This window comes from Nematolebias whitei, chromosome 9, assembly GCF_014905685.2.
Source record: "Nematolebias whitei isolate Nwh7 chromosome 9, NemWhi1, whole genome shotgun sequence".
Lineage (NCBI taxonomy): Eukaryota > Metazoa > Chordata > Actinopteri > Cyprinodontiformes > Rivulidae > Nematolebias > Nematolebias whitei.
In genome coordinates, this window is record NC_056506.1 from 4,414,632 (window position 1) to 4,430,372 (window position 15,741).

Consider the following 15,741-nt stretch of genomic DNA (forward strand, 5'->3'; position numbering starts at 1 on the left):
ATCATCCTAATTTTTCTTTAAAAGTGGGATGTGGTTTAGTTTTGTTAAATCTGCCAATTTAGGAGAGACTTTGATACCCAAGTACGTAATATTCCCTGACTGCAGTTGTGTAGTAAGTGAATTGTTGAAATAGCAATTAATTGGTAGAACTGTGGATTTTATCCAGTTTATAGAGTAATCTGAAACTCTTGAAAAAGAGTTTATCAATCCAATAACCTGAGAGAGGGAGGTTTGTGAATGCTGGAGGAAGAGCAACACATCATCCAACGAATTATTAAAAACTGGAAGGATAGTGGGGACCCATCATCTTCGAGGAAGAAATGTGGCCGGAAAAAAATCCTGAATGATCGTGATCGGCGATCACTTAAACATTTAGTGAAATCCAATTGAATAAAAACAACAGTAGCACTCAGGGCTATGTTTAATAGTGAAAGTAAAAACATTTCCACACACACAATGCAAAGGGAATTCAAGGAATTGGGACTGAACAGCTGGGTAGCCTTAAGAAAACCACTAATCAGTGAGGCTTATAATAAAAAAAAATTCTTGGGGCGGCTGTGGCTGAGTGGTTAGAGCAGTCATCCTCCAATGCAAGAGTTGGGGGTTCGAATCCACCAGCAGTCGCATACCGGTGTTCTGGGCAAGACACTGAATCTCTCATAGCCTCCGATATGTGTCCCATCCGTGTATAAATGTGATAAAGCTCTGATTAGTCTCTTGAGAATGATTTGTTCAATTAGTTTGTAGAGATCTAGTTTAGAGCTGTATGAATGGGTAAATGAGGCACAGATTGTTGTAAAGAGCTTTGAGTATCTTGATAAGATAGAAAAGCTCTATATAAGTACAGTCCATTTATCATTCTAGGTGTGAGCACCAAACCTCCCAGACTAAAAATCTGCTCCACAGGAGCACTTGATGGGGTTGGAGTGTTATACCTCAATAAATTTTTATTTTATGTTTGAAAACTGATGCAGAATTTGAAGGTCATAGGTTGACCTCAGGTAGTCCATGACTTCCTGTTCTGCAGAGTAGGTCTCCTCTGGATGTGCCTTAAAAGTGAAAAAGTCCATCTCACATTGGCTAGCAGTTGTAGTGGAGCTCTGTGGTGCAGGAGCAGTTGTAGTGGAGCTCTGTGGTGCAGGTTCAGGAGCAGTTGTGCAGCACTCTGCTATCAGAAGCTCTTTTACTCTCTCCCCCCCTGCATCTCTTAGCTATCAGAGTTTGAATTTAGGACAACTGACCGCTGCAAGAAGGACATCTTTGTTGTCCAGCACACCAGCAAAACGAGTCTGGATAGCCTAAAAAATATAATTGATATCCTGATGCATGCTCAATAATCCAGGTAGAAAAATCTAAAAAAGTTAAATCTGGTCCTCTGGACATTCAAAAAAACAAAACAAAGCAAATCAACAAAAAAATGTAGAAACGTTTCGTCTCTCATCCGAGAGACTTCCTCAGTCTGAGGTGCTGTTTTCAGCTCAGTCTCTTAAATAGCACCTTCTCAGAGTGGATCAACCAGTTTTGCTGCTGACAACCAAAACCAGCTGCTCACATGCTCAAGAAGGACCATCAGCCTAACAATGGATCATTAGCACCTGATGGCTGTTTACTACTCACAGAGGGCTGAGTGATACTAGCAATCACAGCATTGTAAGAGGGGGACAGTTGAACCCGGAGGCCTCCACCCCTGTTTAATGATTGTCGATTTCTTTTCACAAAGATGGCCTCCTTTACTCCTCTCTCAAACCATCGTTCCTCTCTGTCCAGGATGTGAACATCTTCATCCTTGAAAGAGTGACCGTAAAGTCCTGGCCTGATGATGTTGATCTTCTGTGCTGGTCCATCCTTTTGGCCAGTGGCTGTTTTGTTTCCCCGATGTAAGACTGATCACAGCCCTCCTGACACTGAACAGCATACACAACATTGCTCTGTTTGTGCCGGGGGACTGGATCTTTGGGATGAACCAGTCTTTGCCTGTGACTTGGTGGTGTCCCTGAAAAGGACGTCAAGGCTCTCTTTTCTACCTCCTCCATGTACAGGTTGGCAACAATAGGAGAAACTGGAGACCCCATAGCACACCCATGTTTCTGCCTATAAAATTGCTCCCCATATGTGAAGTAGGTTGACTGCAGGCACAGTTTCAAGAGTTGACACAGTTGTTCTGTGGAAAGTGTGGTCCTGCTGCTCAGAGTGGTGTCTGATTTTAATCTTAAACTGACCACCTCTACTGCATCATCAACAGGAATGCACGTAAAGAGTGATGTGACATCAAAAGAGACCATTGTTTCATCAGTCTCCATGATGACATCCCTCACCTTATCCACAAAGTCCATTGTTTAGTTTGTAAACTAAATATTTAACTTGTAAATTAAATATTTAGTTGAGAACTATGACATTTATAAATGTATGAATAACATGGTGAAAATATGACTTAAAAAATAACCCCTATTTTTTTCTTATTTAAAGCTAAATAGACCATGTGATGGACTGGAGACCTGTCCAGGGTGTACCCCGCCCTTCGCACAGTGATTGCTGGACAAGGTCACCGGCGACCCCCGTGACCCAAAATGGAAGAAACGGGTAAAAGAAAATGGATGGATAAAAATTAAATAAACCAAAATATTGATGTTAATTTTTGACTGTGCAACTTTACAAACGGCACCCCATAGTATACCTATACTTTTAGATTTTTAAATTACCTCCTTAATTGATGCTTCACAAAACAAAACAAAAAAGATTAAAAAAATTACGAATAGGGTCTTTCACTTACCCAAACTTACCCAAGAGGTACATCTTCCCCCGTTGTGCATTGCTGTTGAATTCTGCCTCTGACCTTGTCTAAGAAAATTGTTTAAGTTTGGATGTAAAGAGCAAAAATGTTGCACAATCAAACCTTTAGTACAACAAAGCAGTTCCATGTGCGTGCAGGCTGCAGAATCACACGCTGCATAGCTCAGAGAGGCTGACTTCCATTGGCTTGACTGAAATCGGGAAGCCAGTGCACAAGTAGAGTTTTAGAACAAATAAAATTAAGATTAAAAACAAAACAACTCAATGTCCAACCAAAAGAGAGACACAAAGGAAAGAAAATGACAACAAAGGGACTTTTTGTTGCTGTTGAAGTCCTGTTGATGTCTGAATATTTGCAAACAGGGAGCCGTGTGGCTTCACTTTGATTGACCAGTTTTTGAAACTCAATTCATTTCCATGTGCTGGACTTGCGAAACAATATTCAGAGTTTGAAAACTCTACGGTATCAATCGGGGGTCTACTTTTTTCACATAAAAACAGTTCCATTAAATGCAACAATAAAATTTTGACATTCTTTTAGCAGTTTCCACATTTTACCAGTTTACATATGATAAATGACTGATAAAAGAATTTAGTCTGTCAGTTTATCCATCCATCCATTATCTTTTACCCACTTCTTCCATTTTGGGTCATGGGGGTCGCCGGTGCCCATGTCCAGCAATCACTGTGCGAGGGGCGGGGTACACCCTGGACGGGTCTCTAGCCCATCACAGGGACACATAGAGACAACCGAGACACTTTCTCACTCACACCTAGGGACAACTTAAGCCCCCAGTATACTGCCGCGTACATCCATACGCAGAGGTACGCATGTACCCCCCAGCGTACCCTCCGTGCAAAGCTCAAATTTTTACGACCGCATACGCTTACGCGGTGTTGCACAATAAACTGCCCAGCAACGGACTGTTTTGTATGTGACACCAATGAATTAAATTCCCCTTCTTCATCCCTGATCTGGCCTTTTCTTTTGTTTTTTTGCCAAGAGGCAAGAGATCTCTTCCTCCTCCATTGATGCCATGACTGAAATGGTGAGAAATGAAGGAATTTGTCACGAGAGAATTAAACTCAGGTCCAGCATGGCTGCAGGAGGATCTGGAGATTTCCTGGTGGGCTGGTCTGATGTGTGGGCTGTAGAGCCAGCGCTCCCTGTTTTTTTTTATTTTTTAGATCTTTTTAATAACAACCTATAAACACTGAACACCACTGTGGCTGAGGCTGCCAGCGCTCACTTTTTTTTTTTTTTTTTTCCCGACCTGTCAATCAATCCAGTAGGCGTGTCAGCAAATGACCAATCGGCGATCTCAGTTTGTCCCGAAGGTAAACGTCCCTTGTCTGTGAAGCTGCTCTGCAGACACAATGTGTATGCTGGAGTTTAATGACTGAACCCTCTGCGTACAGTACACGCGTACGTATGCGTGAACGGACGTACGCAGCAGTATACTGGAGGCTTTAGAGTTACCAATCAGCCTAACATGTATGTTTTTGGTCTGTGGGAGGAAACCGGAGTACCCGGAGAAAACCCACACATGCACGGAGAGAACATGCAAACTCCACCCAGAAAGGCCGCCTGACCGGGATTTGAACCAGGGACCTGCTCACTGAGAGGCAGCAGCTCCACCAGTTGCACCACCGTGCTGCCTCTGTCAGTTTATTTAAAATACAATCTTTATGTCAATGTCATTTTTTTGTAGAGCACATAAAAAGAACAAAAGTTAAAGTGTTTTGAAATTCAGTGAAATGAAAATGTATCCTGCTTATCCAACATTTTTCAGTCAGGTCATCTGGACAGTTTCTTTTTTTGTGCTGAAATGTTTCACCTTCGATCCAGAAGGCTTCATCAGTCAAGGAAACACACAACAAAACTGATTCTTCCCCCAAACAGCTTACTCCAAAGTGGAACAAACCAGTTATGTTGGTGCTAAGATGATCTCTTTGGTACGCCCCCTCCTCCATTGCCGGTCCTCTTCCTTGTTGACAGTCGTGTCAAGCTGGTTGAAAACAACAAAGTCCATGCTCAATAATCCAGGTATACAATCCAAAAATGTTGGATTGTATACCTGGATTATTGAGCATGGACTTTGTTGTTATCCTGCTTATTGTTGACATTTTTCTGTATCTGTAAATGATTTGACTCAGGTCTGATTTCTGGTTTATCTCTGTGATTTCAGGTTACTGTAAAGATGGCAGTCACCTAAACGAGGAGTTGTAGTGTTTCCAGGGCTCCTCCACAGGTCTAGTATGTTTGGTAAACAGTGAATGTTTTGAAGAAATAAAAAGTTATGATTTCAGAAACCATATGGTGTGCATTCATTTAGCTCTCTCCACCTCTCTTGGAGTTGGGGGTCCTCTCTGTTGTTCAGTAGTGTGAAGATGAAGGGTGATGGTGTCCAGGGCTTAATTTGAGCCAGAACCTGACGTAACAGGATCCAGGAACTCTTATTTTGACTGGATGTGTTCCAGTAACTGTTTGCTTGGATCATATGACTCTCAGGCTTACTAATAATAAGGTTATGAACAAATTTGACTGCTTTGAAAAAATAAAACCTATATTGGATATGCAATCTGAAAATAATTACATAAACCCAAATTTTTAACATAGCAGCCACTTATGAGCTTCCTAATATCACATAAGAGCTGCCCCTTCAAGACAAGTAAGCATTTCCACTTCTACACTTAAAAAAACCTTCGTCCCTAAAAGTTCAGTCATTGGCAATTTAATTAAAAACACAAAAATATAATTAAACAGCACAACTAAATTACAAATCAGTTTTACAGTTTAAGTGGGTCATTAATAAAATTTTGATTATTTGTTAAAAATATGAGAGAAATGTTTAATGGGTGTTGCTATGCTATGTTACATAGCTATATCACATATCAAAATAACGGCTTCTCCTACTCCGCTCCTGTATCTTGGATCACCTTGCAAAACGATCTGAAGCTCTCGACCTGACCTCTCTAAGTGACTTCAAACATCTGCTAAGTTCATGGCAAAAATCAACGCTGACATGTTCCTGTTTTTAGTGTTTTACACCGCTTTACAATGTAGCTGTTTTTGTGTCTTTTTTATATCATTCCCTTTCTCATTTTCTTTCTTTTATGATTGTCTACTGTTGTCATCATTCTTTGTTAAAAACAGCTCTCTCCAGGGCTTCATTTGTAAAGAACGGGCAGGCGTCTGTGGGTCCTCCCAACAATTTTGAATAACAGAGATGCCATTTCCTGCATTTTGGTGTATTTTAACAGATTGTGAAACATCAACATTTACCTACATTTGTAAACACAATAAAATTACTATTTTGAAGAGTAACAGCAGGTTATGTGTGAATGAGCAGCTCTGATTCTGTCAGGTGTCCTAACCCCCCCCCTCCACTTCATGGTTCTGAGCTGAACTCTTCGCTGCTCCTGCTCCAGTGTCATGGCACAGTTTGAAGCACCTGAAGGATTCAATTCATGTTGTCCAACTAAGGACATCCATCCATCTTTTATTAAAGTAAATTAGTAAATTAGATGATGCTGGAGATCATCATTTGACGAGAGCTCCCACCTTCTACCTGTGAAGAACAAGAGCAGCTCAGTGATTCCCTCAAGGCTCAGTGAAGGTGCTGAGAGCTGCAGAGAGGCTGATTCATGGAGCTTCAACATAGCAACCTCCAAACATGTCCACCCTCACACACATCGTCCATGAAGACACTGGACCAGAGCACAAGATAATAAGACACTGATAACAACAACAACACATTCACTAATGATTCAGACAAATGTAAGTTTTTTTAATTGTTTGTTTTACGATTGAAAAACAGTTCTATTTCGTATAGACTTTGCCCTTTAAGGTTGTCGCTGGTGGGTTTATCCCGTCATGCAAAGCATCGCACTGAAAAAATTTAGTCCACGCCCACCTGTTGTGTGGGCCCCACCCGGTCCGTATGAATTACGTAAAGAGCGGGTAATCGGCTCCCCATTTTTTCTTCAGCAAGCTAATAGCACTGTCAGAAGAACAAAGAAGGAAAGTTGTCCAGCTTGACCGGCACAACCTTGCTAAGGCTGTCTGGGTCCCCGCCACGCCAACCTCCTGCCGTCCCGGTGAGTTCTTCCTCCCCGAGAAGAAGCAGACAAGCAGCCTTGTTTCAAGGTAAGCACCGAGGAACAGTTTTCCGTGGCGGGTTGCTACCTGCTGGACGACGACATCGACCCTTTTTTCTTTTTAACGCAGACTCTCGGAGCGAATCGGATGGTTCCCCCGGGACAGGCGACGTCAGCAGCAGCCCCCGCTGCTCACTCCCTCCTGGAGAGCGTAGAGTTGGAACGAGGGGGGCTGAGCGGATGCTCACCCCCCCCCCCAGAACTTTTTCGCATCGGCGACCACACCGCTCCCTTGTCTTTTTGACATTTTGATCTCTGTTGTTATTTTGACAAATGAGCGCCGTTGTTTTGAATCGTGATGTATAATGTGAATAACACATCAAACATATCTCTCTTTATATTTTAATTTATTTTTTACAGTAAACTTTTTTTATTTATTATGTCTGAAATGTAGGAGTTCAGACACATCAGCAGTTGTGTGTGCTCTGTAGAGCTGTCTGGAGACGCTGTGCGTAACGTGCACCGTCTGCAGGACATTTATTTATTCTGTTGAATAAATGATCGTTTCTGTTTGGGGGGTCTGAGAGGAGGAGAGGGGGTGTTTTTCAGTGCGCAGCACCGCTGAGGAGGGATAATATTTGGAGAGGAGGAGAAGAGAAGGACTCCGCGCAGCACCTCACTGCGTAAATGTGACCATCTGTCCCTCCGTCCTCAAACCCCCATCTCCTCCAGAGGCTCCTCTCTTGCTCCTCGGAAGGAGTATGTGAGCGAGCTGGTGTGCTGCACGTTCTGTGGCTGGAACATCCACTCCACAGACTGGGTCCGCCGGGCTATGGGCATTGTCTCCTCTTGTTGTATTTTTTAATAAATAATCAAAATAAAAATGTGCGATGACTTTGGACTTTTAGGGGCGGAGATTTGAGTTGCCAGATCCGAGCAAAGAGTTGCCAGAACACAGCCTGTCAAAATAAGAGAGTTCCCAGATCTTGTTCTGGCAGGATCCGACTCAAATTAACCCCCTGGGTCTCTCTTTTAAATGATTCCTCGAGGCTCAATGAGACTAACCTGTATAAATAAAATTTGAATGAAAAAATATCTACATATAAAACACACAAAACAAAACACAACTAGCTTTAAGTATTAACCGTTAATCATTAAGCATGCAATGTAATTATGACAGGATTTACCTGCAGTTAGCTTCGTACAGATGAACATGTGGTAGCTACTTCCTGTTTATAACTGTTGTATTCAGCTGCCGGCCTTTATCATCTTTTACATTTTTCCCAGACTTAGTTTAGTTTTTGAAATGGAAAAAAATGTATTCCACCCTCCAAACGCTTAGGGTAACACGTCTCTGAATTACATGTTCCCCACTGACAATGTTTAACCTTATCTGATGATTTTTTTATGAAATCTATAACCGCAAAGTGTCCGTAAAGCAAAACCCTGCCAATATTTTTGGGAGGACATCTGGGCTGCAGCTCCTGCAGGTAAGGGTTGTTTCACTTCAGAACAAATTGAGGTTGCTGATTGGTCAGTTGCTGACGGGCCTACCAGATTGATTTACAGGTGACGTTGAGGGTCCAACTTGTGCAAAACAAAAATATTATACATTTTATTGTTCCGTTTAACAATGTCATCATTTATTCTATATTTATTCCAAATTAAATATTTTAGTCAATCTAAGGTTTGTGAACTGAGTTTCCTTACAAAATTGTATTGATTGTATTATTGTAGTTCCTCGGACTGACAAAGTCTTTTGAATAAAAGACTAAATGTTTCAACAATTTTTTTAAATTTTATATCTTTTGAATCTGTCCAGAGGACCTGACTTAACTTTGTTAGAGTTTTCTACCTGGATTATTGAGCATGCATCAGGGTATAGATTGTTTCTTTATTTTTCAGGGGTGCTTAGCTAAAATTTGGGGGTATTTGAGCACCCGCAAAAAGAGGCTAAATTTGCTACATTTATGTAGTAATGTCAGGACAGCTTTCCTGTTAGCTTCACTACTAATTAATTATTCTTAAAGCTAGTTCAAGCACAAAGAATATTAATTGTTAATTACAACGGATTCTTTCTTTTTTGAGATAAATTTCGGCCATGTGACCAAGATAACTGTGAGTGGATTGTTTAATCAGTGACATGAAACGCCATTTTATCTTTGACCCATCAGAATAAATGCGGTCATTTATTTAACAGAATCAAAATTTAACATCAAAACATGTACACATTGATTTGCTGATCTGTTTCTGATTAATAAAAACTTGGCACGCTTTACTAACAAGACAACAGAACATTACTGATTGAGGCTGATTCACCTCTGAAGGCATCTAGATTACTGGCAAATAGAAAAGTTAAAGAGGAGAAATAGAAGTGAAAATTTAAAAGGAGGTTTAGATGGAAGCTATGTGTGAAACCAGAACTTTGCACCTTTCCTCCGACACCCCGCTCAGCTTTCCGGTACACTTCAGGATGTGTAGGGACTTTGTTACCTTAGATGGGGATCCCTCCACTCCGGAACAGAAGTCCATTAGTACGATCCCTTTACAGCGTCTCCGGTTAAAGTAGCTGGGAATCTTTAGAATAAATGCATATACTCATGAGGTACTCAGTTCCACCGAATAAGCTTCCTTAGGAGTGAAGCATTTACTGCTCCTTTTGAGTGCACAGCGATGCGAGCCGTGACTCCGCTCAATGGAGGGACCACTTGGCACACGGTCCCATCCATCCGCTCCAAGTTCTGAAGACTTAGCCCTAAGACTTAAGACTCCGACTGAGTTCCAGCACTGAACTCCAGGACTGCACTTCAGGACTGAACTCTCCAGCATCGAACTTCCATGACCGCACTGAATAGTTCCACGAAGTGTTCCTTTTAAAGGGGTATACACTTCCTGTTACGTGGTACTTCCTGATTGGTTGAAGCAACCAGCAGGTGGGTGGTTCTAGTGATGTCAAGAGGGTCACTAGGAGTCAAGAGACAGCAGGAATGTTTACGAACGGTTAGTACAGACAGGAATGTTATGACGAAGTGAGACAAACGCAGGTGCCAGCTGAAGTTATTTACTGTCTGCTAGTTTTGAAAACAAGACACTTCGTTCTAATAACTCGTCTCTGTTTGTCTCTGACTTTTGACCGACATCACTACTCCTCATTCAGACAGAAAACTAAAATGCACACTTACTTCGTAAATAGCCATTTAAACTATATGATCAAAAATCTGCTGAGGTTTAAAAATCATTAATACTGTTTCACAGTTGATTTAAATGAGTGGTTCACTTCAACATTTAGAAATGGTATGAACTAAACACACATTTGATTATCAAGATATTCTAAAATAATAATGATAATGAAAAAAGGAAGAGTGTTCTTTCAATTGATTAATTCAAGATACAATTAAATAGTCTCTTGAGATAATTTGTATTTCTGGATTCAAATCAATGAAATAACAGTTCCTGTCCCCTGAAGGTCTTCAGAGACAGGTTGAGGTCTGAGGTCTAGTTCACTACAGTCCTCCCTTTGGAAATCATCGCCTGTCCATGGAGATGAATTCTAACATGAACTTACGCCTCCGAATGTCCTTGATCTTGATGTAATCCAGCAAGAGGAAAACAAAAGTCAAAGAAGGTAATCCCACAACGGTTTAGGTAACTCCACAATGTTGTAGGTAATTCCATAATGTTGTTGGTAATTCCATTGCAGCAACACTTTAACCCCTTGGAAACAAAGTCTGTAATCCATTGGAAAAAGTCATATAATCCACAATGATAAATCCACAACGATTGGAGGTGTTGATTGATCAGCATGCAGAGGGTTCCCTTGATTGAACTGCAGAGACGACCACTGGATGGAGTTTGGAGACCCACGTTGAAGTTGTAGGCCCCTTCAGCGAAGGTTGCTGCTGGTGGATCCCATTGAATGCCATTCTGGTTCTATGTGTTCATGCATTTATTTGGTTTTAGTTGGGCTTATGAGTGGGATTTTACATAAGACCTTAACCTATATGCACCTGGTGTATAAGCTGTCATGGTTTAGATCAGCTATAGGTACCAGTTAAAGGGTGGGTCATGCTGAAAAATTATGTATAGGGATTTATACCTATAGAAGGGCATTCCAAACTATTTTTCCATTCCTAACTTGGTTTAATTTAGATTTACATGGCCAAATATAGTTTGGTTCAATTGTTTGTTGTCCCTTTAGACGAACGACTTGAGGTTTGGTGTTTTGGTTTCCCCCTAAATGTTTTTGGAGTCTATGGCAAAACTCAACTGAAGGATTAGCTAGCCCCCCCCCCCGAATAGGATTGTTCGAATAGGTTCGGCTTGAGCGTCGTGAGACCAATGTAGATTATGGTACTTAAGGTAGCATTAATCTACATTGACTCCGCAAAGATTGAAGTTTAACAAATGAACTGCATGTTGGCATAGTTAAGGTCCTCATAGTCTCTAACTAAAATACACACACAATTCATTCTTGCTGGGAGTGTTCAGAAACAATACCAAAAACCAAATAAACAATGTTTCAACATTGACAACAGTAGTGATCAAGCAACCAGAAAATAAAGTTTCAGCGCGTCACTCACTCTGATTGTCAGATTCGATCACGTTATCGCGTCTGAGTTGTTATCTTGACACTTAATCAAGCTTGGACTTATTTAGTTTCTGCTTGGACAACTTTTTTCCCACGAGGTCTGACTTTGTGAGATCTTTGTCTCCTGTGGAGTTATTGAACGCCTTGTGTAGTTTAACCTGGTTTCGATGTACCCATTTAACAATTGACTCTTTTTGGCCTTTGCTGATTTTGATCTGGTAGACAACTGGAGACAGTTTGTCTGTTATCAGCTGGGGACCAGTCCACCTGGGCATCAGTTTGCGGGTGAGAGTTCCGGTCCCGGACTCTCTTTTCCCGGTTGTGGGGGTGAACATGTAGTACCAGACCCCATCTCCCACTTGGAGTTCCTCGTGAGAGGCCTTTTGGTCATAGTACGCCTTTTGTCCTTCAGCGGATTTTTCCCGGTTTTTCTGGGCAAACGCAAAGGTGTTTTTAAGTTGTTCTTCCAAGTCATTCATGTATTGTTGTGTGGTGTAGGCTGTTGCCATGGCGGCATAGCCTGGTTGGTACAACAGGTGTAGAGGGAGAGTCATTTGTCGATCCGTCATCATCTCGAAGGGAGAGATGCCAGTCGATGTGTGTGGAGTGGCCCTTATGGCCATGAGGACCAGAGGGAGTTTCACGTCCCAGTCCTTGTGGTTTGCGGCTACGTATTTCTTCAAAATACATACCACAGTTCTCTTTGCTCTCTCCACTTGTCCTGAGGCCTGTGGGTGGTAGCCAACATGGAAGTTGACTTTGATGCCTAGCATCTTCCACAGTTCTTTCATCACTTCACCTGTGAAGTGTGTACCTTGGTCTGAAATCACCCTGAGGGGAAGTCCAAACATTGAAAATACATGATTCATTAGTAACATGGCAGTTGTTTGTGCTGTGTCGTTAGGAGCTGGTAGGCATTCTACCCATTTGGTAAATGCGCAAGTTACTGTAGTGAGAGAGCAGAGAGATGGTTTCAGCTCAGGGGTGCTCTCTTACATTTTATAATATCTGGACTAGTTCAAGTACATGATATTATACTTAATTTAAACGGATTCTTTCATTTTTCTGGACTGAGTGATCTTGTGCTTAGAAGTACTGTGTCGGAGATGGTCTAATCAGTGACGTGAGACGTTAATTTTCTTTGACCCATCAAAATGAATGTGGTCATTTATTAATAGAATCAAAATTTAACATCAAACATTGTACACTTGATTATTCTGATTGATTACAATTAACACAGCTTAATTAACGAGCTTTACAATGAGAAATCATACGGCCATGATATCTCACTTGCAACTAATTACAACAGACATTTCTGAAAATATCTGGATTAATTACTGGCAGATAGAAGAGTTTTAAAGATGGGAAAATGAAGGAGTTTGAATGGAGAGGAAAAGATGGATGAAGATGTAGGTCTGTAGACCAGAACGACACGCTCCCTTGAAGCGCAGTTCACCCGCGGTACACTGGTAGTGAAGCTCAACGACTCTTTACCTTGCAGAGGATGAATCCGCGGCGGTCAAGAGGTCTACTGGCATGCTACCTTTCAGCGTCTCCTCAGGGCGGCTGCGACTCTTTAGAAGTCGTGAGAACTAGTTCCACAGAACAAACCTCCTCAGAAGTTATGAAGTTTTCACCGGGTGGAGTCACAGCGAGGCATCGTGGCTCCTACAGGAACTCCAGCCGAACTCCATCAGTACCAGTCAGTTTGCTCCAGAACTTCAGTTCATTCCAGAACTTCGGATCATGTCTGGAACTTCTTGTTCTCTCTAGCAACTGACTGGAACTAGGAAGTGTCAACATTTAAAGAGTTCTGTTTCCGGTTCATTTGGGAAGTCCTGATTGGCTGAAAGAACCAACAGGGGTGTGGTTTTAGTGACGTAAGAGGGTTACTACAAGTCAGAAAAACAGCGAAGATGTTTTAGGAACAAACAGAGAAATGTTTTTGCTAGATGACAGACAGCAGGTGCCAGCTCCTCTGTTTATGTCTGAGAGGTTTTAAAAACATGACAGTTCGTTCCAATAAACATGTTTTTGACCGTTCCTTGACTTTTGACCGACTCACTCCTTCTCATTTCAGACAGAAGATCAAAGATGCATCATTACTTTGTAACAGGCATTTTAACTTGATTTCTACTTTGAATGAGGATTAAAAATCATTTATACTGTTTCACAGTTGATTTAAAATGAGTAGTTCACTTCAACATTTAAAAAATGATTTGAACTAAACACACTTTGATTATCAAGATATTGTAAAATAGTAATGATAATAAAAAGAGAGTGTTCTTTCAATTGATCAGAGCAGGACACACTTAGAAAGTCTCTGGATGAGCTTAATTTGTATTTCTGGACTCAAATCAATGAAATAACAGTTCCTGTCCCAGGAAGGTCCAGGTTTTGACCTGAGGCTTAGTTCATTACAGTCCCCCCTTTGGAAATCATCGCCTGTCCATGGGGATGAATTCCAACATGAACTTACGCCTTCGAATGTCGTTGAGCTTGATGTAATCCAGCAAGAGGAAAACAAAAGTCAAAGAAGGTAATCCCACAACGATTTAGGTAATCCATAATGTTGTTGGTAATTCCATAATGTTGTTGGTAATTCCATTGTAGCAATGCTTTAACCCCTTGGAAACAAAGTCTGTAATCCATTGGAAAAAGTCATATAATCCACAACGATAAATCCACAACGAATGGAGGTGTGGATTGATCAGCATACAGAGGGGTTCCCTTGATTGAACTGAAGATGCGGCCACTGGATGAAGATTGGAGACCAACGTCAGGATTGCAGGTCTCCTCCAGCGAAGGTCGTCGCTGGGTGACGTCCAGTCGGTGCTGTTCTGGTTCAATGTGTCATGCAATTATGTGGTTTAAGGTGGGCTTATGAAGGGGATTTTACATAAGGCCTTAACCTATATGCACCTGGTGTGTAAGCTATTATGATTGGGAACAGCTACAGCTACCAGTTAAGGGGTGGAACATGCTGAAAAATTTTCATATAGGGATTTATACCTATAGAAGGGCATTCCAAACTATTTTTCCATTCCTAACTTGGTTTAAGTTAGCTTTACATGGCAAAATATAGTTTGGTTCAATTGTCTGTTGTCCTTTTAGACGAACGACTTGAGATTGGGTGTTTGGTTTCCCCATAAATGTTTTAGGAGTCTATGGCGAGACTCATCAAAAAGAATTAGCTATCCCCCCGAATAGAATTGTTCGAGTAGGTTTGGCTTAAGCGTTGTGAGACCAATGTAGATTATGGTACTTAAGGTAGCATTAATCTACATTGACTCCGCAAAGATTAGGTTTTAACGAGTGAACTGCATGTTGGCATAGTTAAAGTCCGTTACAGTCTCCAACTAAAATACATACAAAACTCATTCTTACCTCAGAAACAATACCAAAACCAAGTAAACAACGTTTCAACATCGACAAGAGTAGTGACTAAGCAACTAGAAACATTGTTTCACTGCTTCACCTCACCCTGGTTGTCAGATTCAATCACGCTGTCCCGTAGGAGTTGTTTCTTTGCACACCTTGTGTGGTTTAACCTGGTTTCGATGTACCCATTTAACAATTGGCTCTTTTTGGCCTTTGCTGATTTTTATCTGATAGACAATTGGAGACAGTTTGTCTGTTATCAGATGGGGTCCAGTCCATCTGGGCATCAGTTTACGGGCGAGAGTTCCGGTCCCGGACACTCTTCTCCCAGTTGTGGGGGCAAACGTGTAGTACCAGACCCTGTCTCCCACTTGGAGTTCCTCGTGACAGGCCTTTTGGTCGTAGTACGCTTTGCGTCCTTCAGCTGATTTTTCCAGGTTTTTCTGTGCGAAAGCAAAAGTGTTTTTAAGGTGTTTTTCCAAGTCTTTCATGTATTGTTGTGTAGTGTAGGCTGTTGCCATGGCAGCATCGCCTGGTTGGTACAACAGGTGTAGAGGGAGAGTCATTTGTCGACCCGTCATCATCTCGAAAGGAGAGATGCCAGTCGATGTGTGTGGAGTGGCCCTTATGGCCATGAGGACCAGAGGGAGTTTCACGTCCCAGTCCTTGTGGTTTGCGGCTACGTATTTTTTCAAAATACTCACCACTGTCCTGTTTGCTCTCTCAACCTGGCCTGAAGCCTGTGGATGGTAGCCAATATGGAAGTTGGCTTTGACGCCTAGCGTCTTCCACAGTTCTTTCATTACTTCACCTGTGAAGTGTGTACCTTGGTCTGAGTTCACCCTGAGGGGAAGTCCAAACCTTGAGAATACATGATTCAT

At 41.7% G+C, this 15,741-nt stretch overlaps 1 protein-coding gene across 1 annotated transcript in view; it reads left to right on the forward strand.

The window, feature by feature from the left end:
- Nucleotides 1-15,741, forward strand: part of cnpy1 (canopy FGF signaling regulator 1) — a 179,017-nt gene that overhangs the window by 122,935 nt on the left and 40,341 nt on the right. Inside the window, exon 5 of the mRNA XM_037682058.1 lies at nucleotides 4,980-5,042. Coding sequence (XP_037537986.1) covers nucleotides 4,980-5,020 — 41 coding nt within the window. The 3' untranslated portion in view covers nucleotides 5,021-5,042. The remainder of the gene's footprint in view (nucleotides 1-4,979; nucleotides 5,043-15,741) is intronic.